General features: G+C 48.3%; 1 protein-coding gene across 1 annotated transcript; it reads left to right on the top strand.

Annotated features, from left to right (window-relative positions):
• The first annotated feature begins 858 nt into the window (after positions 1-858).
• Positions 859-24888, top strand: rflna (refilin A). Its single transcript, XM_078227661.1, has 3 exons — positions 859-1074; positions 20864-20973; positions 24540-24888. The coding sequence occupies exons 1-3, from the start codon at positions 859-861 to the stop codon at positions 24871-24873; spliced, it is 660 nt and encodes a 219-aa protein (XP_078083787.1). The 3' UTR covers positions 24874-24888.

Below are 24888 nucleotides of genomic sequence, written 5' to 3'. Positions count from 1 at the left end.
CTCTGTCTCTCTCTCTGTCTCTCTCTGTCTGTCTTTTTCTCTCTCTCTGTCTCTCTCTCTCTGTGTCTCTTTCTGTCTCTCTCTCTCTCTGTCTCTCCCTCTCTGTTTCTCTCTGTCTTGTTCTGTCTCTCTCCATCTCTTTCTGTCTCTCTCTCTCTCTCTGTCTGTCTGTCTCTCCCTCTCTGTTTCTCTCTCCCTCTTTGTCTCCCCCTCTCTCCCTCTCTCTCTGTCTCTCTCTCTCTGTCTCTCCCTCTCTGTTTCTCTCTCTCTCTGTCTCTCTCTGTCTCTTTCTAGGGTCTGTCTCTCTCTCTGTCTCTTTCTGTCTCTCTCTCTGTCTCTCTTTGTTTCTCTCTCTCCCTCTGTTTCTCTCTGTCTCTCCATCTCTGTTTCTCTCTCTCTCGCTGTCTGTCTCTCTCTCTCTCTGTCTTTTTCTGTCACTCTCTCTCTGTCTCTCTCTTTGTCTCTCTCTGTCTCTATCTCTGTCTCTCTCTCTCTCTCTGTCTCTCTGTTTGTCTCTCTCTATCTCTCTCTCTGTCTCTCTCTCTCTCTTTATCTCTCTCTCTCTCTGTCTCTCCCTCTCTCTATCTCTGTCTCTCTCTCTGTCTCTCTCTCCCTCTCTCTGTCTCTCTCTCTGTCTCTCTCTCTCTTTCTGTCTCTCTCTCTATCTCTCTCTCTGTCTCTCTCTCTATCTCTCTCTCTATTCCCAATTCCCAGTTCCCTCAGAGTTGGGTTCTGGCCCTGAAGTCTTTTCTCATTTTGTTCTCTCTTTGCAGATTTCTTTCTGATTGAGATTCTGGAACTCTCTGGAACTCTGGCTCATGATTCAGCTCTGAGATTGAGTGAGTTTGATACCCAGCGATGGTGGGTCACCTCAGCTTGCAAGGAATGGATGATAACTTTGAGACAAAGTGTTGGAAGCGGGAAGCGTTTTTGGACAGTCCGGACTCCGGCCTCCCTCCCAGTCCCAACCTGCCTTTCTTCACTCTTTCTCCAAGGATTGCCGAGGATAACAGAAAGTCAACAATCTCCAGGGCGACCCCAGCAACAGCAGCGCTCAGCCCAGAGGGAAAACTGGTAGGAAGGATATTGAATTGGAAGGTGATGGGGGCAGGGACGGGCGATGGTGGAGGCGCTTCCACAATTCTGGGTTTTTTTAGCTTTGGTAAATGCGGTTTGTTTGTGAAGCAGATATTCCCTGAATTCCAGCTTCCTGCACATTCCCATTCCCTTCGCTCCTGTCTCCGGCACATTCCCAATCCCATCGCTCCTGTCTCCAGCACATTCCCAATCCCATCGCTCCTGCCTCCTGCACCCCCATTCCCATCGCTCCCGCCTCCTGCACATTCCCATTCCCATCGCTCCCGCCTCTGACACCCCCATTCACATCGTTCCTGCCTCCAGCACATTTCTCCATTCCCATCGCTCCCGCCTCCGACACATTCCCATTCCCATCGCTCCCCCGTCTGGGACATTCCCATTCCCATCGCTCCCACCTCCTGCACATTCCCCCATTCCCATCGCTCCCGCCTCCTGCACATTCCCCCATTCCCATCGCTCCTACCTCTTGCATATTCCTCCATTCCCATCGCTCCTGCCTCCGGGATATTTCCATTCCCATCGCTCCCGCCTCCGGCACATTCCCATTCCCATCGCTCCCGCCTCTGGCACCCCCATTCACATCGCTCCCGCCTCCGGGATATTCCCATTCCCATCGCTCCCACCTCCGGCACATTCAAACTCCCATCGCTCCATCGCGGCCGTGCCTTCAACTGCCTGGGGGGTTCTGAGCTTTGGAATTCCCTCCCGAAACTTCTCCATCTCCCTCAATCTCTCCACTTCCATTTCCTTCAATCAATCCACCTCCATCTCCCTCAATCAATCCACCTCCATCTCCCTCAACCACTCCACCTCCATCTCCCTCAACCACTCCCTTTCTATCTGCCTTAACCACTCCACCTCTCCATCTCCCTCAATCTCTCCACCTCCTTCTCCCTCAATCACTCCACCTCCATCTCCCTCAATCTCTCCACCTCCATCTCCCTCAATCACTCCCCCTTTATCTCCCTCAATCACTCCACCTCCACCTCCCTCAATCACTCCCCCTCTCGCTCCCTCAATCACTCCACTTCCATCTCCCTCAATCACTCCCCCTCTATCTGCCTCAATCACTCCACCTCCATCTCCCTCAATCTCTCCACCTCCATCTCCCTCAATCACTCCCCCTTTATCTCCCTCAATCACTCCACCTCCACCTCCCTCAATCACTCCCCCTCTCGCTCCCTCAATCACTCCACTTCCATCTCCCTCAATCACTCCCCCTCTATCTGCCTCAATCACTCCACCTCCATCTCCCTCAATCACTCCACCTCCACCTCCCTCAATCACTCCACCTCCACCTCCCTCAATCACTCCCCCTCTAGCTCCCTCAATCACTCCACTTCCATCTCCCTCAATCACTCCCCCTCTATCTGCCTCAATCACTCCACCTCCATCTCCCTCAATCACTCCACCTCCACCTCCCTCAATCACTCCACCTCCACCTCCCTCAATCACTCCACCTCCACCTCCCTCAATCACTCCCCCTCTAGCTCCCTCAATCACTCCACTTCCATCTCCCTCAATCACTCCCCCTCTATCTGCCTCAATCACTCCACTTCTCCAGCTCCCTCTTTGCTTTTTAAGGTGCTCCTTAGAGCTCCTTAAAGCAAGGAGTTGTCTTCCTTCTCCTGGAGTGTGGTGGTAATTGTTCACTTGGTGAGCACCTTGGGATGCTGGGAATTATATTCAAGGCGTTAGATAATTGTAAGTTGTTGTTGGAGTGTTTGGGGTTTAACATCTTGTGTTTTGTTCATATGCTGGGGGCAGGGGACAGCGCTGAAGTACCAGTGGGCAGTGCCAGGGGGCAGTGATGAGGGACAGTGCCAGGGGGCAGTGACGAGGGACAGTGCCAGGGGGCAGTGACGAGGGACAGTGTCAGGGGGCAGTGATGTGGGGCAGTGCCGGGGGCAGTGACGAGGGACAGTGCCAGGGGGCAGTGACGAGGGACAGTGCCAGGGGGCAGTGACGAGGGACAGTGTCAGGGGGCAGTGATGTGGGGCAGTGCCGGGGGCAGTGACGAGGGGCAGTGCCAGGGGGCAGTGACGAGGGACAGTGTCAGGGGGCAGTGATGAGGGACAGTGCCAGGGGGCAGTGACGAGGGACAGTGCCAGGGGGCAGTGACGAGGGACAGTGCCAGGGGGCAGTGATGTGGGGCAGTGCCGGGGGCAGTGACGAGGGGCAGTGCCAGGGGGCAGTGACGAGGGGCAGTGCCAGGGGGCAGTGATGTGGGGCAGTGCCAGGGGGCAATGACGAGGGGCAGTGCCAGGGGGCAGTGATGAGGGGCAGTGCCAGGGGGCAATGACGAGGGGCAGTGTCAGGGGGCAATGACGAGGGGCAGTGTCAGGGTACCACCCAGGCACATCCCTCTCCCTCCCGGGGACGAAACATACCTGGTTTGCAGGGCTATGGGGATTGGGTTACGGGGCTGTGTGGATTGGGTTACGGGGCTGTGGGGATTGGGTTACGGGGCTGTGGGGATTGGGTTACGGGGCTGTGGGGATTGGGTTACGGGGCTGTGGGGATTGGGTTACGGGGCTGTGGGGATTGGGTTACGGGGCTGTGGGGATTGGGTTACGGGGCTGTGGGGATTGGGTTACGGGGCTGTGTGGATTGGGTTACGGGGCTGTGGGGATTGGGTTACGGGGCTGTGGGGATTGGGTTACGGGGCTGTGGGGATTGGGTTACGGGGCTGTGGGGATTGGGTTACGGGGCTGTGGGGATTGGGTTACGGGGCTGTGGGGATTGGGTTACGGGGCTATGGGGATTGGGTTACGGGGCTGTGTGGATTGGGTTACGGGGCTGTGGGGATTGGGTTACGGGGCTGTGGGGATTGGGTTACGGGGCTGTGGGGATTGGGTTACGGGGCTGTGGGGATTGGGTTACGGGGCTGTGGGGATTGGGTTACGGGGCTGTGGGGATTGGGTTACGGGGCTATGGGGATTGGGTTACGGGGCTGTGTGGATTGGGTTACGGGGCTGTGGGGATTGGGTTACGGGGCTGTGGGGATTGGGTTACGGGGAATTTAGGGATTTAGCTTTTTGAATCATTGGGATCTTTTCTGGGGCAGGGGTGACCTGTTCAAGAGTCACCCCTGGAGGGGGACTAACATCCTGGCGGGGAGATTTGCGAGAGCCACTCGGGAGGTTTAAACTAGTTTGGCAGGGGGGTGGGATCCAAAGCAGGAGGGAGACAGAAGAGAAGTTTGAGGACAGCACAGAAGTTAAAGAGAGCACATTAAGTAGTAAAGGCAGTGTCAGTAATCCTAGTACCAGACAGATCAGGCAAAAGCAAGACAGAGAGCAAGGGAAGTCCAGATTAAACTGCATTTATTTCAATGCAAGAGGCCTGACGGGCAAGGCAGATGAACTCAGGGCATGGATGGGTACGTGGGACTGGGATATTATAGCAATTACTGAAACATGGCGAAGGGAGGGGCAGGACTGGCAGCTCAATATTCCAGGGTACAGATGCTATAGGAAAGATAGAACAGGAGGTAGGAGAGGAGAGGGAGTTGCACTTTTGATGAAGGAAAACATCACGGCCGTACTGAGAGGGGATATATCCGAGGGTTCGGCCACTGAGTCAATATGGGTAAAACTGAGAAGTAAGGAGGAGGAAATCACTTTGATTGGGTTGTACTATAGGCCCCCAAATAGTCAGCGGGAAATTCAGGAGCAAATATGTAAGGAGATTACAGATAGCTCCAAGAAAAATAGGGTGGTAATAGTAGGGAATTTTAACTTTCCCAACATTGACTGGGACAGCCACAGTATTAGAGGGTTGGAAGGAGAGAAATTTGTTGAGTGCATTCACGAGGAATTTCTCATTCAGTATGTGGATGGCCCGACTAGAGAGAGGGCAAAACTTGACCACCTCTTGGGAAATAAGGAAGGGCAAGTGACAGAAGTGTTAGTGAGGGATCACTTTGGGACCAATGACCATAATTCCATTAGTTTTAAGATAGCTATGGAGAATGATAGGTCTGGCCCAAAAGTTAAAATTCTAAATTGGGGCAAGGCCAATTTTGATGGTATCAGGCAGGAACTTTCAAAAGTTCATTGGGGGAGTCTGTGGGAAGGCAAAGGGACGTCTGGTAAGTGGCACGCTTTCAAAAGTGTGTTAACCAGAGTTCAGGGTAAACACATTCCTCTTAGAGTGAAGGGCAAGGCTGGCAGAAGTCGGGAACCCTGGATGACTCGAGATATTGAGGCCCTGGTCAAGAAGAAGAAAGAAGTACGTGACATGCATAGGCAGCTGGGATCAAGTGAATCCCTTGAAGAGTATAGGGGGTGTAGGAGTAGAGTTAAGAGAGAAATCAGGAGGGCAAAAATGGGACATGAGAATGTTTTGGCAGATAAGGCAAAGGAGAGTGGGCTGACGAATGGCAGATGGAGTTTAATTTAGACAAATGCGAGGTGAGGCATTTTGGTAGAGTTACAGAACAAAGAGATCTAGGGGTACATGTTCATAGCTCCTGGAAAGTGGAGTCACAGGTGGACAGAGTGGTGAAGAAGGCATGCTTCGTTTCATCGGTCAGAACATTGTATACAGCAGTTGGGACGTCTTGTTGAAGTTGTACAAGACATTGGTAAGGCCACACTTGGAATACTGTGTGCAATTCTGGTCACCCTATTATAGAAAGGATATTAATAAACTAGAAAGAGTGCAGAAACGATTTACTAGGATGCTACCGGGACTTGATGGATTGAGTTATAAGGAGAGGCTGAATAGACTGGGACTTTTTTCTCTGGAGCGTAGGAGGCTGAGGGGTGACCTTATAGAGGTCTATAAAATAATGAGGGGCATAGACAAGGTAGATAGTCAATATCTTTTCCCAAAGGTAGGGGAGTCTAAAACTAGAGGGCATAGGTTTAAGGTGAGAGGGGAGAGATACAAAAGGGTCCAGAGGGGCAATTTTTTCACACAGAGGGTGGTGAGTGTCTGGAACAAGCTGCCAGAGGTAGTAGTAGAGGCGGGTACAATTTTATCTTGTAAAAGCATTTAGACAGTTACATGGGTATGATGGGTATGGAGGGATATGGGCCAAATGTGGGCAATTTGGATTAGTTTAGGGGTTTAAAAACAAAGGGCGGCATGGACAGGTTGGGCCGAAGGGCCTGTTTCTATGCTGTAAACTCTATGACTCCATGACTCTATGACTCTAATCCCAAGAGCTTCTACAAATACATAAAGGGCAAAAGAGTAACTAGGGAGAGAGTAGAGCCTCTTAAGGATCAACAAGGTCATCTATGTGCGGATCCACAAGAGATGGGTGAGATCCTAAATGAATATTTCTCATCAGTATTTACTGTTGAGAAAAGCATGGATGCTAGGGAACTTGGGGAAATAAATAGTGATGTCTTGAGGAGTGTACATATTACAGAGAAGGAGGTGCTGGAAGTCTTAAAGCGCATCAAGGTAGATAAATCCCCGGGACCTGATGAAGTGTATCCCAGGACATTGTGGGAGGCTAGGGAGGAAATTGCGGGTCCCCCAGCCGAGATATTTGAATAATCGATAGTCACGGGTGAGATGCCTGAAGATTGGAGAGTGGCAAATGTTGTGCCTTTGTTTAAAAAGGGCTGCAGGGAAAAGCCTGGAAACTACAGGCCAGTTAGCCTCACATCTGTGGTGGGTAAATTGTTGGAAGGTATTTTGAGAGACAGGATCTACAGGCATTTAGAGACGCAAGGACTGATTAGGGACTGTCAGCATGGCTTTGTGAGTGGAAAATCATGTCTCACAAATTTAATTTTGATTTTTGAAGGGGTCACCAAGAAGGTAGATGAGGGCAGTGCAGTTGATGTTGTCTACATGGGCTTTAGCAAGGCCTTTGACAAGGTACCACATGGTAGGTTTTTGCATAAGGTTAAATCTCACCGGTATCTAAATGGATACACAATTGGCTTCTTGACAGAAGCCAGAGGGTGGTTGTAGAGAATTGTTTTTCAAACTGGAAGCCTGTGACCAGCGGTGTGCCTCAGGGATCAGTGCTGGGTCCACTGTTATTTGTCATTTATATTAATGATTTGGATGAGAATATAGGAGGTATGGTTAGTAAGTTTGCAGATGACACCAAGATTGGTGGCATAGTGGACAGTGAAGAAAGTTATCTCCAATTGCAACAGGATCTTGATTGATTGGGCCAGTGGGCTGACGAATGGCAGATGGAGTTTAATTTAGATAAATGTGAGGTGATGCATTTTGGTCGATTGAACCAGGGCAGGACTTACTCAGTTAATGGTAGGGCGTTGGGGAGAGTTATAGAGCAACGAGATCTAGGGGTACATGTTCATTGCTCCTTGAAAGTGGAGTCACAGTTGGACAGAGTGGTGAAGAAGGCATTCAGCATGCTTGGTTTCATCGGTCAGAACATTGAATACAGGAGTTGGGACGTCTTGTTGAAGTTGTACAAGATGTTGGTAAGGCCACACTTGGAATACTGTGTGCAATTCTGGTCACCCTATTATAGAAAGGATATTATTAAACGAGATAGAGTGCAGAAAAGATTTACTAGGATGCTCCCGGGACTTGATGGATTGAGTTATAAGGAGAGGCTGGATAGACTGGGACTTCTTTCCGTGGAGCGTAGGAGGCTGAGGGGTGATCTTATAGAGGCCTATAAAATAATGAGGGGCATAGACAAGGTAGATAGTCAATATCTTTTCCCAAAGGTAGGAGAGTCTAAAACTAGAGGGCATAGGTTTAAGGTGAGAGGGGAGAGATACAAAAGGGTCCAGAGGGGCAATTGTTTCACACAGAGGGTGGTGAGTGTCTGGAACAAGCTGCCAGAGGTAGTAGTAGAGGTGGGAAAATTTTGTCTTTTAAAAAGCATTTAGACAGTTACATGGGTATGATGGGTACAGAGGGATATGGGTCAAATGCGGGCAATTGGGAATAGCTTAGCGGTAAAAACTGGGCGGCATGGACAAGTTGGGCCGAAGGCCCTGTTTCCATGCTGTAAACCTCTATGACTCTATGTTACGGAGCTGTGGGGAATGGGTTATGGGGATTTGCAGAAAGGACAGGACCAACTGTGTCCAATTGGATAGTTTACAAAGAGCTAACACAGGATCTCGAGGCTGAATGGCCTCTGCAAGGGCCGTGTCATTTGTTAATTGAATGAAAGACAGTTACACATTGAACTGAGATTGAGTCGATATTAATCCTGGAGTCCTCATTCGTAATTTATTTATTTGAATAAATTCCATCAGAAGTTAAAGCATCTGGACTAAACTAGTTCACAGCAGGAGACAGCTAGTTAAATTCCAGGAGTAACTAGTTAACAGCAGGAGACAGCTAGTTAAATTCCAGGAGTAACTAGTTAACAGCAGGAGACAGCTAGTTAAATTCCAGGAGTAACTAGTTAACAGCAGGAGACAGCTAGTTAAACATCAGAAGTAACTAGTTAACAGCAGGTTACTGGATCTGATCCTGATTCTAAGACCAGGCTGTTTTCCCGTTTTGGGTTGGAATTTGCCGAGTTTATCCGTGCTTGTCGACAAGAAGAAGCCAGCTGGAGACACAGAGAGAAAACCCGCGGAATCCCAGTCAGGTTTAGAATCGCATTAACGAGTGGTTTGTGTTCATGTGAGCATCTTGTCAGCACGGCTATTCAAGATGGATCCATTCCAGAAATGAAACTGTGTGTTTGATGTGAGCGACTTGTTCACGGGGTTCGAGCTGCCAGGAATCCAGGAAGCATTTCAGTTGGCAGTGTTAGAGTGCATGGGGGGCAGGGGGGGAGGCATTGGGATTGGACAGGGTGGGATATTAAAGGGTGCAGCGAGTGAGGGAACGTGCGCACATATGAACGAGGAGGAGGAGTAGACCGTTCGGCCCCTCGAGCCTGCTCCGCTATTTAGTAAGATCATGGCTGATTGACAGTAATCTCAAATCTGCATCCCCCCGCCCCGATAACTTTTCACCCCTTTACTTATAAAACATCTATCTAGCTCTGCTGTAAAATATTCAAATTCTCCATTTTCACCTCCTTTTCAGGAGGAGAGTTCCGGACACGCCCTGCCCTTTGGGTGGAAAACATTCTCCTCATCCTCGTTCCAATGAGCAACCCCTTATTTTTAAACAGTGACCCCTAGTTCCAGATTCTCCACAAGAGAAACATCTTTTCCACATCCACCCTGTCAACACCCCCTCAGGATCTGAAACGTTTCAGTCAAGTCGCCTCTTACTCTAAACTCCAGCGGATACGAACCCAATCTCTCCAACCTTTCCCCATTGGACAATCCACCTACTCCTGGACTTAATCTGGGAAATCTTCTCTGAACTGCTTCCAATACATTTACATCTTTCCTTAAATAAGGAGACCAATACTGTCCACAATACTCCACCTGTGATCTCACTAATGCCCTGTATAACTGAAGTATAACCTCACTACATTTCATAGAATCCATAGAATCCATAGAATCCCTACAGTGCAGAAGACCCTGCACTGCACCGACCACAATCCCACCCAGGCCTTATCACCGTAACCCCATATATTTACCCTAGTCAATCCCCCTGACACTAGGGGCAATTTAGCACGGCCAATCCCCCCAACCCACACATCCCCGGACACCAAGGGGCAATCCAGCACGGCCAATCCACCCAACATCACACCCCCGGACACCAAGGGGCAACCCAGCATGGCCAATCCTCCCCAACCCGCACACCCCCGGACACCAAGGGGCAACCCAGCAAGGCCAATCCCCCCAACCCGCATACCCCCGGACACCAAGGGGTAATCCAGCACGGCTAATCCACCCAACCTGCACATCCCCGGACACCAAGGGGCAATCCAGTACGGCTAATCCACCCAACCTGCACATCCCCGGACACCAAGGGGCAATCCAGCACGGTTAATCCACCCAACCTGCACATCCCCGGACACCAAGGGGATGTGCGAGTTTATAATAAATTCCCCTCACAATAAACAACAACATTCTAGTAGCTTTCCCAATTGCTGTCTGTACCTCCACACTAGCCTTTTGTGATTTGAGCACTAGGACACCCAGACCTCAGAGGTCTGCAATCTCTCACCATTGGATAAGAAACTTTTTTATTCTTCCTGCCAAAATGGACAATTTCACATTTTCCCGCATTATTCTCCATTTTCCAGGGCTTTCCCCACTCACCTAACCTGTCTATATCACGACATCCTATATCCTACATATAACTTGTCTATATCTCTACATCCTATATCCTATGTAAAATCTGTCTGTATCTCTACATCCTCTTCACAACTTACTTTCTGACTTATCTTTTTGTCAGCAGCAAGTTTAGTAAAAATCTCTTCAATCTCTTCATTGAATATTGATATTCGAGTCATTGATATAAACTGTAAACAGTTGAGGTCCCAGCACTGATCCCTGTGCCACTCGCCACTTCCTGCCAGCTAGAAAAATACCCATTTATTCCGACTCTCTGCTTCCCATCAGTCAATCTTCAATCCGTGCCAGTGTTACCCCCTTTTCATAAGATTTTATTCTCCACAATAACCTTTGCTGTGGCACCTCATCAAATACCTTCTGGAAATTATTTGACAATCCGTCTGTGACCATCAAAGAACAAAGAACAAAGAAAATTACAGCACAGGAACAGGCCCTTCGGCCTTCCAAGCCTGCACCGACTGTGCTGCCCAACTGAACTAAAACCCCCCACCCTTCCGGGGACCATATCCCTCTATTCCCATCCTATTCATGTATTTGTCAAGACACCCTTTAAAACTCACTATTGTATCTGCTTCCACTACCTCCCCCGGCAGCGAGTTCCAGGCACCCATCGCCCTCTGTATAAAAAAACTTGCCTCGTACATCTCCTTTAAACCTTGCCCCTCGCACCTTAAACCTATGCCCCCTCGTAATTGACTCTTCCACCCTGGGAAAAAGCTTCTGACTATCCACTCTGTCCATGCCCCTCATAATCTTGTAGACTTCTATCAGGTCGCCCCTCAACCCCCATCGTTCCAGTGAGAACAAATCAAGTTTCTCCAACCTCTCCTCATAGCTAATGCCCTCCATACCAGGCAACATCCTGGTAAATCTTTTCTGTACCCTCTCCAAAGCCTCCACATCCTTCTAGTAGTGTGGCAACCAGAATTGAACACTATATTCCAAGTGTGGCCTAACTGAGGCTCTATAAACCTTGCCAATTTTTAAACTCAGTGCCCTGGCCGATGAAGGCAAGCATGCCGTATGCCTTCTTGACTACCTTCTCCATCTGCATTGCCACTTTCAGTGACCTGTGCACCTGTACACCCAGATCCCTCTGCCTATCAATACTCATAGACCCATAACAACATCTGGCGACCCACAACAACAACCCCGTAGACACACAACAACAACTGGGAACCCACAACACCAACCCTGCGGACCTAGAACTACCCTGCGGACTTACAGCAACAACTGGCAACCTACAACAACTACCCTGTGGATCTACAACAACAACTGATGATCTACAACAACAATCCTGGACCTACAACAACAACCCCGCAGACCTACAGCTACAACCTGGAACTACAACAACAACCTCAGACCTACAATAACAACCCGGGACCCAGAATGTTGGTCGGGTTAACGCAACAGGTTTTAACCTCCCGCTGCTCATTTCCCATTGGCTGAGTCTCCAGTCGCTCACTAAGGGAGTTTAATCTGCATGAAGCTGATGCAGAAATCTATCGCGGACCTCCCCGTGTCCAACTCAATCGATTTTCAGCTGAATTTTAAAACAGTGAAGCGTCAACAATATCCAAAGTGACATGTGTTCTGGGGGCGTTGGGACAACATAGGGTCAGAGAGTCACACAGTGCAGTAAAGGCCCTTCGGCCCATCGAGCCTGCACTGACAATAACTATCACTAAAGTCGCGCTCATCCCATTTTCCTGCACTTGTCCCATATCCTTGAATATTAAAATGTTTCAAGTGCTCATCCAAATATTTTTTAAAGGTTGTAAGGTTTCCGGCCTCCACTACCTTCCCAGGCAGCGCACTCCAGATTCCCAACACCCCTGAGTGAGTTTTTTTTCTCAAGTCCCCTCTGAATCGCCTGCCCCCTGACCCTAAACTCTGCCCCCTCGTGACTGACCCCTCAACCAAGGGGAACAGCTGCTCCCTACTCACCCTGTCCATACCCCTCATAATCTTATACACCTCAATCATGTCCTCCCTCAGTCTTCTCTGCTCTAGAGAAAACAACCCAAGCCTATCCAGTCTCTCCTTCTAGCTCAAATGCTCCATCTCAGGCAGCATCCTGGTGAATCACCTCTGTATCCCCTCTAGTGCAATCACATCCTTCCTATAGTGAGGTGACCAGAATTGCACACAGTACTCCAGCTGTGGCCTAAAGCTCGCTCTGTACAGCTCCAATATTACTTACTTTATGGGTATCCAGCCATATCTGTAAGTGTCTAGCCATATTCTGGGGGTGTCTAGCCATGTTCTGGAGTGTTGAGCCGTGTTTTGGGGGTGTTTAGTGCTATAATTCGGGTCAGAAGCTCCAAAGTGTTTTATGAAGTCCGCCTGGATCTTAAGTTTTGCAATTTGATGTTTGGCTAGGGTGAGCAGAAGGGACTTCACTTCAGGTATGATTCAAATGACCCACAAGAGAGCTTCTATCGAACAAAGTTTATTTAAGAATACAGTTAACATGTATAGAAAGAAAATTGGCAATACCTTTTATCAATTACAAACAAGAAAAAAATAATCATGATATTGTATAAACCTTAACAGCTAAACACCGTTTCAAAAAAACAAATCCCATTAACAAAACCTTTGCCACAGGCTTAACACAGCAAAGACTGATGCTCACGTGACACTGGAATTTAGTCCTTTGGTAGAATGCTGCAGTTCTCTTGATGCACACACACACAGAGAAGCTTGGAATCAAAACAGCTTCCCAAAACACCTAGTCAAGACAACCACCAACAGTAGATTTCTACTCCAGGAAGGGCAGGAACCTTCCAGCTAACAATAGACACTATAATACCGGGGAGAGGGAGAAACATAGCTTTCAGTCTGATGTCCACCCCGTTCTAAACTAAAACTGAAAAATGAATCTTTAGATTTTTTTCCTGGGGAAGAACCACCTGACTTTGACTTGTCAATCAATCTTCCCCCTCACAATGCAACGTCATAAAAGATCCCAGAGTAAAAATAAACAAAACCCCATTTAAGCCATTGAAGTAGCAATAAAAGGATTTTGAGTAGAGAGCCCAGCAACAATGAAAGTAAAACTGAAAAGGTCTGCTTACAACTGCAGGGAACATGATTTAAAAAAAAATCTTTTAAAGGTACACCGATGTCACACCTCCCTGGGGCGGCACGGTAGCACAGTGGTTAGCACTGCTGCCTCACAGTGCCAGGGACCCGGGTTCGATTCCCGGCTTGGGTCACTGTCTGTGTGGAGTCTGCACGTCCTCCCCGTGTCTGCGTGGGTTTCCTCCGGGTGCTCTGGTTTCCTCCCACAGTCTGAAAGATGTGCTGGTTCGGGTGCATTGACCCGAACAGGCGCCGGAGTGTGGCGACTAGGGGAATCTATGTGGAGTCTGCACGGTCTCACCGTGTCTGTGTGGGTTTCCTCCGGGTGCTCTGGTTTCCTCCCACAGTCTGAAAGATGTGCTGGTTCGGGTGCATTGACCCGAACAGGCGCCGGAGTGTGGCGACTAGGGGAATCTATGTGGAGTCTGCACGGTCTCACCGTGTCTGTGTGGGTTTCCTCCGGGTGCTCTGGTTTCCTCCCACACTCCAAAGACGTGTTGGTTAGGGTGCATTGGCCATGCTAAATTCTCCTTCCGTGTACCTGAATAGGCGCCGGAGTGTGGCGACTCAGGGATTTTCACAGTAACTTCATTGCAGTGTTAATGTTAACCTTCTTGTGACACTAATAAATAATAAAAAAATGAACTCTCAACATTCGCGGATTATTTCATTTTTCAAACCGTTTCAGTTTCACACTACTAGTACTCTGCAATAAATATACATGCGGTTTACAAAATCAAAACATGCTAACAGAACAGTAATATAGTCCACTTCAGTCCTTGTCTTCCACCATCGAACACTCCTCCTTTTATCACATTTGTGACAAACCTCCTCATCTCCAAAATTCTCCTTCAGTTTTTAATCCTGTGCTGATTCCTGGTCCAAACTCAGTTTGTTGTTGCAATGATAAAACCATGGTTGCGAAAACCACCGTAATTCAGTGGAACACCAGCTGTGTACAGTGCTGTTTCACTGGACACCCACATCTCTGCACACCGTGCACAATTATTACGCCAGCAGCTCATTTTAGATGATGGTACAATATCAGCAAACAGTCTGATTTCACCTTGTTGTCCTTTCCTTTGATCCACATTAGTACGATTCCTCCACTCTTCAAACTCTTTTTTGGGATCACACATGACCTTTGATCCATCCACACTTTCCTTTGCACCGATGATGAGCTGTTTTTGACGGTCTTGCAATTTATCCCCAGGTAATTTGAACACCTCAGGAACATGTTCCCAAACAGTCAACTCATCTTGTATCTGTCTCCGCCCTTGCTCACTTCTTCAATCACACGATTGTCCATTAACTTCTCCATCTTCACCTTCACCAGTTTTGCGATTGATCAAGAATTTCGGCTGCTGCATCTCAGAGCGAGTAAACATCAGCTTCTCCTTCTGAACCTGGTGCCAACTTGAAAAGGTCATGTTTGCAAGGATGTTGTTTAATTGGAACAGCATTTTCCACATCTACATCATGTATAACCATTCTAATCCTTCCCAATGTATTCCCACATACTTATCCATGTGATATTAATGAATTTTTCAGGTCAGCTTGATTTTCCTCTGGAAGGTAACTCAGTAATTTATCCTAATTTCTAATAATGTCCTCATTATCCAATTTAATTTGTGGAATGTCAAATTCAGAGTTATCTGGATTCGGTCCTTCACTCATAGAGAGTCATAGAGTCATAGAGGTTTACAGCATGGAAACAGGCCCTTCGGCCCAACTTGTCCATGCCACCCTTTTTTGTTTAAAACCCCTAAGCTAATCCCAATTGCCTGCATTTGGCCCATATCCCTCTATACCCATCGTACCCATGTAACTAAATGCTTTTTAAAAGATAAAATTGTACTCGCCTCTTAGTTGTAACCATCAAAACATCCTCCTTCTACTCTCCATCACTGTCAAAATACCTTTTGAGCATATTCACATGACACACTCTGTGCATTTTCCTCCTATCTGGCGTTCCTACCAAATAATTCACCTCACTCAATTTCCTTTCAGTTTGATAAGGCTCACTAAACCTTGCTTTTAAAGATTCCCCTGCCATGGGTAACAGTGCGAAAACTTAATCCCCACTGGCAAAACTACAAACTTTTGATTTCTTATCCTCTTCCTGTTTCATCACACGCTGTGCAGCTTTTAAAAGTTGTCCGGCCAATTCACCTGCTCTATTCAGCCTTTCTCTAAAATTTGACACACAGTCCAACAACATAGGGCCTGATTTTACCATTTTGAGTCTAAGTGCCAAATCTGGGCGTCAAATAGATCCGAGTCTGGAATCCTCTTTCCAGCGCGCCCATACGCTTTTTCCTGACTCCAGTCCAATCCGCGCTGTGGGCGGGGCTTCGCGCTGCCGGAACGATCGGAGCTCTGAACTGCGCATGCGCAGTTTGAAAAAAAATCCAAAGCAGCGCGCCCGGGCGGGGAGAAAAAAGCAGAGAGAGCGGCTCTCTGACCCAGATCATCTGGGGGGCGGGGGGGGGGGGGGGGCGGGGGGGGTGGGGTGTGACAGGTCCATCTGGCTCACCAAGTCAGTTACAATACTGCATTCAGCATCTACTGAACCATCTTGGATACAAAGGATAATGGCATTAGGGTTCTGCATGTAAGCCTTGCTTATGCTAAAAATTATACCCTTGGTGTCGGCAGCCATTCCTGGTGTTACAGTACTGATAGCACCAGGAAGATCGACCAGTACCATTCATTATCCTTTGTATCCAAGATGGTTCAGTAGATGCTGAATGCAGTATTGTAACTGACTTGGTGAGCCAGATGGACCCACAAGGCAGAAGGACCATCTTTGTGTTGACCAAAGTGGATCTAGCTGAGGAACATGCAGCTTATCTTGCTAACGGAAGGATGGTGGAGGGAGACCAGCGATCGAGGTAGGTTGGGGGTGTGCTCTGCCGAGGGGGGACTGCCTCCCAGGGCTGTCCGGTCCCGGGCGGAGGGGGGGGGGGGTCTGTCAGGGGGGCCTGCCTCCCAGGGGGGTCTGATGCCGGGGGGGGGGGGGGTCTGCCGGGGGGGCCTGCCTCCCAGGGGGGTCCGATCCCGTGGTGGGGGGGTCTGCCGGGGGGGCCTGCCTCCCAGGGGGTCTGATCCGGGGGCGGGGGGGGGGGGGGGATCTGCCGGGGTGGTTAGTGGGGGGGTCCGCGAAGGATGGTCGAGGAGGACGGTGACTTCACAAGGGCAGAGAGGGCTTCGGAGGTTCCCCTGCAGAATAGAAATCCACTTCGGACTTTCATTCTGCAGGTCGCTAAAAGTGCGGATCCCGAACGGGCCAGAAGACGGTAAAGTGGGATTTGGCGGTAGGGTTGGACGCACGGTTCATTAAGTCGATTTAAATGCATGCTAATGCATTTAAATCATCGGGCCGGACCCGCGCCTGAATCCGGTGTCAGTAAAGCCGCGATCTGCTCGGAATCGGGTGCAGATCATGGTATACGCCCAACACCCAACTTTACCGCGGTTTTGCGCCTGAAAACGGGCGTGAGGTTTTGGTAAAATCGGGCCCATAGTCTCAGATCGCTGACTCACCAATTTCTCCTGAATCAATTTAATGGTCCCCTTACCTCATGACCAAAAATCAATTCAGAAGGACTGAATTTAGTTGATTCATTAGCTGCATCCCTAATTGCAAAGAGTACAAATGGAATTCCTTTATCCCAGTCCTCTGGATAATCCTGACTATTACATTGTCTTTAAGGTTTGATGCCACCGTTCTAATGCTCCCTGCGATTCTGGATGGTGCGCAGTTGATTTAAATTCTTTTATTCCTAAGCGATCCATAACCTCCCTGGATAACTTTGAGGTAAAATTTGATCCTTGATCCAATTGGATTTCTGTGGGTGGTCCATATCTAGTGAAAGATTGAAGTAACTCCTCTACAATCCTTTTACCTGTGATATTGTGGAATGGAATGGCCTCTGGAAGTCCAATAGACACATCTATGATAGACAATAGATATTGATTTCCACTTTCTGTTTTAGGGAGGGGTCCTACGCAATCAATTAAGACCCTGGTAAATGGTTCCTCAAATGCTGGAATGGGTATTAAGGCAGCTGGTTTCATCACCGCTGGAGGTTTCCCTATCACTTGACATGTGCGACATGGCCAACAAAATTTAACCACATCTTTATGCAGTCCAGGCCAATAAAAATGTTTTTGTATTTTAGCTTGAGTTTTCCTTACTCCCAAATGACCTCCTACTGGAACCTCATGTGCTCCTCGCAACACCTCCTTTCTATACCCTACCGGCAATACCACTTGATGAACTTCTGCCCACTTTTCATCCGCCTGAATATGTAAAGGTCTCCATTTCTTCATTAAGACATCATTTTTAGGGTAATAACATTCACTCAGATTCCTCTTCCGTGTACGCTTTCTGATACAACTGCTTTATTTCCATATCTTTCTGTTGTAACTCTGCCAACTTCCCCGAATTAAAAATATCCACCTCAATCTCCACCTGTTCTTGTTCTTTTCCAATCTGATCAAAAGTCGTTTGTGATAATTAAACTTCAACTTTCTGATCTTCACTCTTTGCTTACTCCTCGTTTTAACCTGTGACTTTGTGTCCTTGTTAGTACACAATCAGGACAAATCCCAGGGTAAGCGTCCTTCAACAACTCAGTTGTTTGATTCTCCACTGGCTTTTCAACCATGATAGGCATCACTCCCACCTGCGGTCCAGCTGCATCATTACCCAAGATAAACTGTATTGCTGGACAAGATAATTTCTCTATTTCTCCTACTACCCCTTCACCACTCTTCACTGGACTCTCCAACCTCGCCTTGTACAATGGAACACTACTCTTCCCACCCTGAATTCCATATATTGCCACCTTTTCTAGCAATACTCCTTCCAAACTACACAACCCCTCATCTCTTACCATCAAAGATTGACTTGATCCTGAATCTCTTAAAATTTTAACCTCTTTACCTACTCCTCCTGGTACACATGAGTAACTTTACCCACACAAGTAAATTGTTTAAAGTGATCTGGCACCTTCTTATCAATCAACTCCTGACCAGGCTGTACATTCTTTTGCACCTCTTTCACTTTGATTGGAGTTTCCTTTACCATTTTTACAAACCCCACTGGCATATCCTGTTTTGCCACTTCAGTCTTCCCAGTGTTTTTCTTAAACCACCAACACTGTGACTTTACACGGCCTAATTTATTACAGTGTAAACATCTGAGGCTTTTCATTTCTCGTCCACCCTCCTGGATTTCCTCTTTAACCTGAAATACACTATCTTTATTACCTCCCACAGGATCTCCTTTACCTTTACCACCTGAGGATTTCTCTTTTCCCCAGTTTCTATCCCTCACCGGCTGAAACTGATGTCAGAAACCAAACTTTGATTTATGAACTAATTCATAATCATCTGCCATTTCTGCTGCTAACCATGCAGTTTTAATCCTCTGCTTTTCCACCTGAGTTCTCACTACATCAGGAAGTAATTTTTAAAATTCTTCCAAAATAGTCATTTCTCTAAGAGCTTCATACGTCTGGCTATTTTCAAAGCCCTTATCCACCTATCAAAATTACTGTGTTTGATCCTTTCAAATTCTAGGTATGTTTGACCAGGTTCTTTCCTTACATTTCTAAACCGTTGTCTGTAGACTCCTGGCACTAGTTCATATGCTGATGGATTTCTTCACCTCCTCATACTTCCCAGATACCTCCTCTGATAGTGATGCAAACACTTCACTAGCTCTACCTACCAACTTTGTTTAAAAATCAGTAATACCCACATATACTGTGGTCATTTCATTTGTTTAACCACTTTCTCAAATGAAATGAAAAAGGCTTCTACATCCTTCTCATCAAACTTTGGCAATGCTTGGATATATTTAGATAGATCCCCACCAAGTCTGATACTACCATGCTCTCGCTCCTTTTCATCTTCTTCATCACTATACTCAACCTGTACTTTTCCCTTTACCTCCACCAATTTAAACTGACGTCCACTTTTTATTGCCAGTGTCCGAAGTTCAAATTCTCTCTCTTTATCTTTTTCCCTTGATTGCAATTCGAGCAGTCTCATTTCTTATGCTTTTTATTCCTCCCTTTCTCTGGCCTTTTCTGCTGCAATGGCCGCCCTCTCGTTGGCTTTTGCTATTCCCTCTCTTTCCTTTATTTAGAATTCCAGCTGCTTTAATTCTTTTTCTTGTTCAAGATGTTTCATTAGTAATTGAATTCTGGCCATTTCCAATGATTCTGAATGTGTTTCTGGTGATTTTAAATGCTGAGCTCTCGCCACCATTATCTCTCCTTTCCTTATGCTGTTCGGCAATGTCAACTGCAATGTGTTTGCTAATTCCAAAGGCTTTGCTTTAGTCACCTTCAGTAAACTAACTTGCGCGACTTCTTCCACCCTCAGGAACTTCTGAGCCTCTGAAAGAGCCATTATTCCAAACCCCACTCCCTATTTAAACCTGAATACAACACCTGAAAAGAAAACACAAATCTGCGCACCACCCGCTGTCTTTGGGTTCAATAATCCCAAATCAATCACGAAATACAGATTTTCATCCCGGACAAGCCCCCCGTTGTTATAATTTGGGTCAGAAGCTCTGAAGTGTTCTGTGGAGCCCACCGGGATCATAAATCTAGCAATTTGAATTTGGCGAGGGTGAGCATGAGATGTTTCACTTCAGGTATGATTCAAATTACCCACTAGGGAGCTTTTATCAAACAAAGCTTATTTAAGAATATAGTTAACATGTATAAAAAAAATAGCAATAACTTTTACCAATTGCAAACAAGAAAAAACAACCATGATATTGTATAAACCTTAACAGCTATACACCGTTCCTACCAAACAAATCCCACAAACGAAAACTTTGCCACAGGTTTGACACAGCAAAGACTAATGCTCACGTGATACTGGAATGTAGTCCTTTGGTTGAATGCTGCAGTTCTCTTGATGCACACACACAGACAATCTTGGAATCAGAACAGCTTCCCAAAATACCAGAGAGTCTTTCATCAAGACAACCACCAACAGCAGATTTTCTGCTCCTGGAAGGTCAGGAACCTTGCTTCCAGCTAACAACAGACTCAATAATACCAGGGAGAGAGGGAGAAACACTGCTTTCAGTCTGATGTCCACACCCTTCTAAAACAAAAACTAAAATGAACCTTAGATGTTTCCCTCGGGAAGAACCACCTGACTTTGACTTGTCAATCAACCTTCCTCCTCACAATTCAGTGTCATAAAAGATCCCAGAGTAAAAATAAACAAAACCCCGTTTAAGCCATTGAAGTAGCAATGCAAGAACTTCTAGCAGATGGCCCAGCAACAATGAGAAAAAAAAACTGAGAAGGTCCGCTTACAACTGCAGAGAACATGATTTTAAAAAAAAATCTCTTAAAAGTACACAAACAACACAGGAGCCATTTTTTTGTGGGTGTCTAGACATCATCTGAGGTGTCTAGCCATGTTTGGGGGTGTCTGGCTATACCTGATAATTTGCTCTGCTTTGATTCCAGATTCCTTACGTCGTTCTGAATTCGCCCCCATTGGAACCAAGGCCCAGAATGCACCCTGTGTTCTTTGGTGAAAGCATCAAAGTCAATTGTGAATCCGCGCAGGAAATACGGTAAATCTGAAGCGATTACCATAAAGACTGAGGGGAATACGGTAAAATTTGAGGGAAATCTGGGTGGCGATTCTCTGAAAAGCGCTGAATTGGTGGGAAAACTGTTCTAGATACCGACTGTTTTGTCAGTTCAGCTTCTCACCCGAATCTCCACACTCTGTGTACAGCAGAGGTCCCAGTTATGAATCTCATTAAAACCCCAGGGGGGCGGGGCCTATACACGCCAGAGTTTGACAGTTCTGGAACTCTGCGCATGCGCAATGGCCTCGATCTGTCAGTCTCCCCGCTTGCTGGTCAGCCCGATCACTGGCCAGCCCGGGACCCCCGCAGTGCTGTCCCTTCAGCCCCCACCCCCCCCTATGGCCTGATCGCAGCCCCCACAATAATTCCCAGGCCAGCCCTGACCTCACCCCCACCCCGCAGTGCCCCGATGTCCAGCCCAGCTCCCCCCCAGCAGTGGCGATCCCCCCCACCCCCCTCACCCTGGCAGACTCCGCCTGCTGACCCCCCGGGAGGCAGACCACCCCCCACCCCACCCCGATCGCTGGCCTCCCTCCAGCCCAGACCGATCACCTTGTAGAGTGGCAGCGGGACCCCCCACCCCCACCAATTGCACCTAGGCCCCGCCCACAATAGGTCCCATCCTTTGGCACTGCCCGATACCCAATGGGCAATGCCAAGGTGCCCTCTGGGCATGGGCACTTTGCCCCTTGGGCACTGCCTAGGGGCCCATGTCCAGGGGGCACCACCATCCGCAGCTGCCCGACGTGCCGGGGGCCCCCAATTGCTCCCCCTTCATTCCGGTGGGGTCTCTCGCTAGTTCCCCGAACGTGGGGAGCTAGTCTGAACCCCGCTGGAATGAAGTACTCCTGGTGGGGTGGGAGATTTAATCGGGCCCAGCAAGTTCCCGATAATCACATGCAAAATATATTTAAACTACATTAAAAAAAGATTCAAATAATTTACCTGCCTTCCCGTCAGTTTCCAGCGTGGTCTGGTCTCCAACTGTTCTCCGGCTCTGGGAGATGCGCATGCGTTCCCGGCGCTTGCGCAAATCCCGGAAAAAGGCTGACAACGCGCATCTCCCAGCCTGACCCGCCAGAAACGTTGCGGGCCACGATGGGAGAATCGCCTCCCCTCGTTTCCCACATGGTGCAGGAGGAGCATTTCATGGGTCTGAGGTTTCCTGCCATGATGACCCGCTCGATTAAGTTAGTTACTTTCTTTACATAATATGTTGGCTCGGGGCATAATTTATGATAGTTAGGAACTTCGTTTCTTCCCAAACATTTCTATTATAATTGTACAGTATTCCTCGATATTTGTTTTAGTCCCAAGCTCAGGACTAAGCAATAAACTACTTTAATAAATTAAAAATGCTCACCAGGATCTACTCACCAATTAGCTGCCTTGGTTGGTGTCATGCCATTTCTGTAGTTAGAGTACCTGTCGCTCACGTTTCCTTTTACCAGGCGGCAGGGAATCATTTGCAAACATAACCTGAGATGGCCTTCGAGTTTCCAAAAAAATCAACCAACTCAAATTCACATAAAACCATCCTGTATGCACTCCAGAAATTCCTCCTCTACTGTACTGTGACTAATTTGATTCTCCCAATCTATATGCAGATTAAAGTCGCCCATACTCACAGATGTTCCTTTAACGCACGCATCTCTGATTTCCCATCAATGCTTTTCCCATCGTTACCACTACAGTTTGGTGGTCTGTATACCACCCCCACTAACCGATGTTTTGTGTCCCTTGTTGTTTCTTAACACGATTCATATAGATTCCACATCATCTGTACTAATATTCTTCCTCAATATCGTATCACCAACAACATGTCCTGGCCCCCCCATGCCGACACTATAGTTAAGAAAGCTCACCAACGCCTCTACTTTCTCAGAAGACTAAGGAAATTTGGCATGTCAGCTATGACTCTCACCAACTTTTACAGATGCACCATAGAAAGCATTCTTTCTGGTTGTATCACAGCTTGGTATGGCTCCTACTCTGCCCAAGGCTGCAAGAAACTATACAAAAGGCTGTGAATGTAGCCCAATCCATCACGCAAACCAGCCTCCCATCCATTGACTCTGTCTACACTTCCTGCTGCCTCAGCAAAGCAGCCAACATAATTAAGGACCCCACACACCCCGGGCATTCTCTCTTCCACCTTCTTCCATCAGGAAAAAGATACAAAAGTCTGAAGCCACATATCAACCAACTCAAGAACAGCTTTTTCCCTGCTGCTGTCAGACTTTTGAATGGACTTACCTTGCATTAAGTTGATCTTTCTCTACACCCTAGCTATGACTGTAACACTACATTCTGCACTCTCTCCTTTCCTTCTCTATGAACGGCATGCTTTGTCTGTTTTTTTTTAGCCATCTCTCCTGCTCTCTCGCAGGGAAGAGTAATCTGTGGCTGGTAGTGAACCAGTGATGGTGCCAGGAGGCATCGGCCGCAGACACACAGCGGAGCCCCCCCGACCAGAGGATGATTCATCACACCCCCTCTTCTCGCCCCCCCAGGGGATGAGACGTCACACCCCCTCTCCACCCCCCCCCCCCCCAGGGGATGATACGTCACACCCCCTCCCCTCCCCCCCGCCAGGGGACGATACGTCACACCCCCTCCCCTCCCCCCCCCCCCAGGGGACGATACGTCACACCCCCTCCCCTCCCACCCCCCACCCCCCCCTCCCAGGGGACGATACGTCACACCCCCTCTCCTTCCCCCACCCAGGGGATGAGACGTCACACCCCCTCCCCTCCCACCCCCCCCCCCCCTTCCAGGGGATGAGACGTCACACCCCCTCCCCTACCCCCCCCAGGGGATGAGATGTCACACCCCCTCCCCTACCCCCCCCCGCCAGGGGATGAGACACCACACCCCCTCCCCTCCCACCCCCCCCTTCCAGGGGATGAGACGTCACACTCCCTCTCCTCCTCCCACCCGCCTCCCGCCCCGACCAGAGGATGACCTGGGTCAGAGAGCCGTTGCAGTCTCTGACCCCACTCTTCGGTGGCTGCAGCGGCGACTTCAGACTTTTATTTTGCAGGTGGGTAACACCGCGGACGCGGATCGGGCCAGAACACAGGAAAGTGGGATTTGGCGGTAGAGTTGGGCGCGCGGTTCATTAAATCGATTTAAATGCATGCAAATGCATTTAAATCGTTGGGCCGCCCGATTCGGGCGCGCGCCGGACCTGCGCCCGAATCGGGTGTCGGTAAAGCCGCGGTCTGCTCGGATTCGGGTGCAGATCGCGTTAAAGGCCCGACGCCCAAATTTACCACGATTTCGTGTCCGAAAACGGGCGCGAAGGTTTGGTAAAATCAGGCCTAAAGTGTCTTCAAAGCTTTGACGAACCCACTCTCTAACCTCCACGATTCCGGGGCAGTCTAATCCCAGTTTGTGGAATCATTCCCTGTAATTTAACTCTTTGATTGCTGGACATTATTCTGGTGGATGTCCCCGGCACTGCCTCCAGGGTGGGGTTTCTGGCTGTGATTATTTCAGGAAGATGTATTTCACTTTTCCTCATTTTGTTTGCGTTTTTACAGATGCCATTCGCTTGTGAATTATAACTCAGACAAACACTATCGGGACTGTGTCTATTTCCAGCCAATCCCAGCCGTCACCTCCTACAGCGAGACAGTCATCGCCATCCCCAACTGTACATGGAGAAATTACAAGTCACAGCTCACCCTGGAGCCGCGACAGAAAGCTCTCCGCTTTCAGAGCACGACCATCATCTTCCCGAAACACGCAAAGAACATTTACCGGACCACCCTGAGCTACAATGCAGTGAGCAGCCGGAGACACTTCATGTCCAGTGTCCAGCTGCAGACTATAGACAAGGTCAATCCCTGCCTCATCTACATGGAGGACCTGTGACCTCTGACCCCCCAG

The sequence above is a fragment of the Mustelus asterias genome, chromosome 13 (genome assembly GCF_964213995.1).
Source record: "Mustelus asterias chromosome 13, sMusAst1.hap1.1, whole genome shotgun sequence".
Lineage (NCBI taxonomy): Eukaryota > Metazoa > Chordata > Chondrichthyes > Carcharhiniformes > Triakidae > Mustelus > Mustelus asterias.
This window is presented reverse-complemented; position numbering and strand designations above follow the sequence as displayed.

Excerpts from the sequence above, each read along its gene's own strand:
- rflna (XM_078227661.1), top strand. The coding sequence starts at position 859 with ATGGTGGGTCACCTCAGCTTGCAAGGAATGGATGATAACTTTGAGACA. Across the intron at positions 1,075-20,863 it reads TCAGCCCAGAGGGAAAACTG|ATTCCTTACGTCGTTCTGAA; the intron begins GTAGGAAGGATA and ends CTTTGATTCCAG. Across the intron at positions 20,974-24,539 it reads GAATCCGCGCAGGAAATACG|ATGCCATTCGCTTGTGAATT; the intron begins GTAAATCTGAAG and ends GCGTTTTTACAG.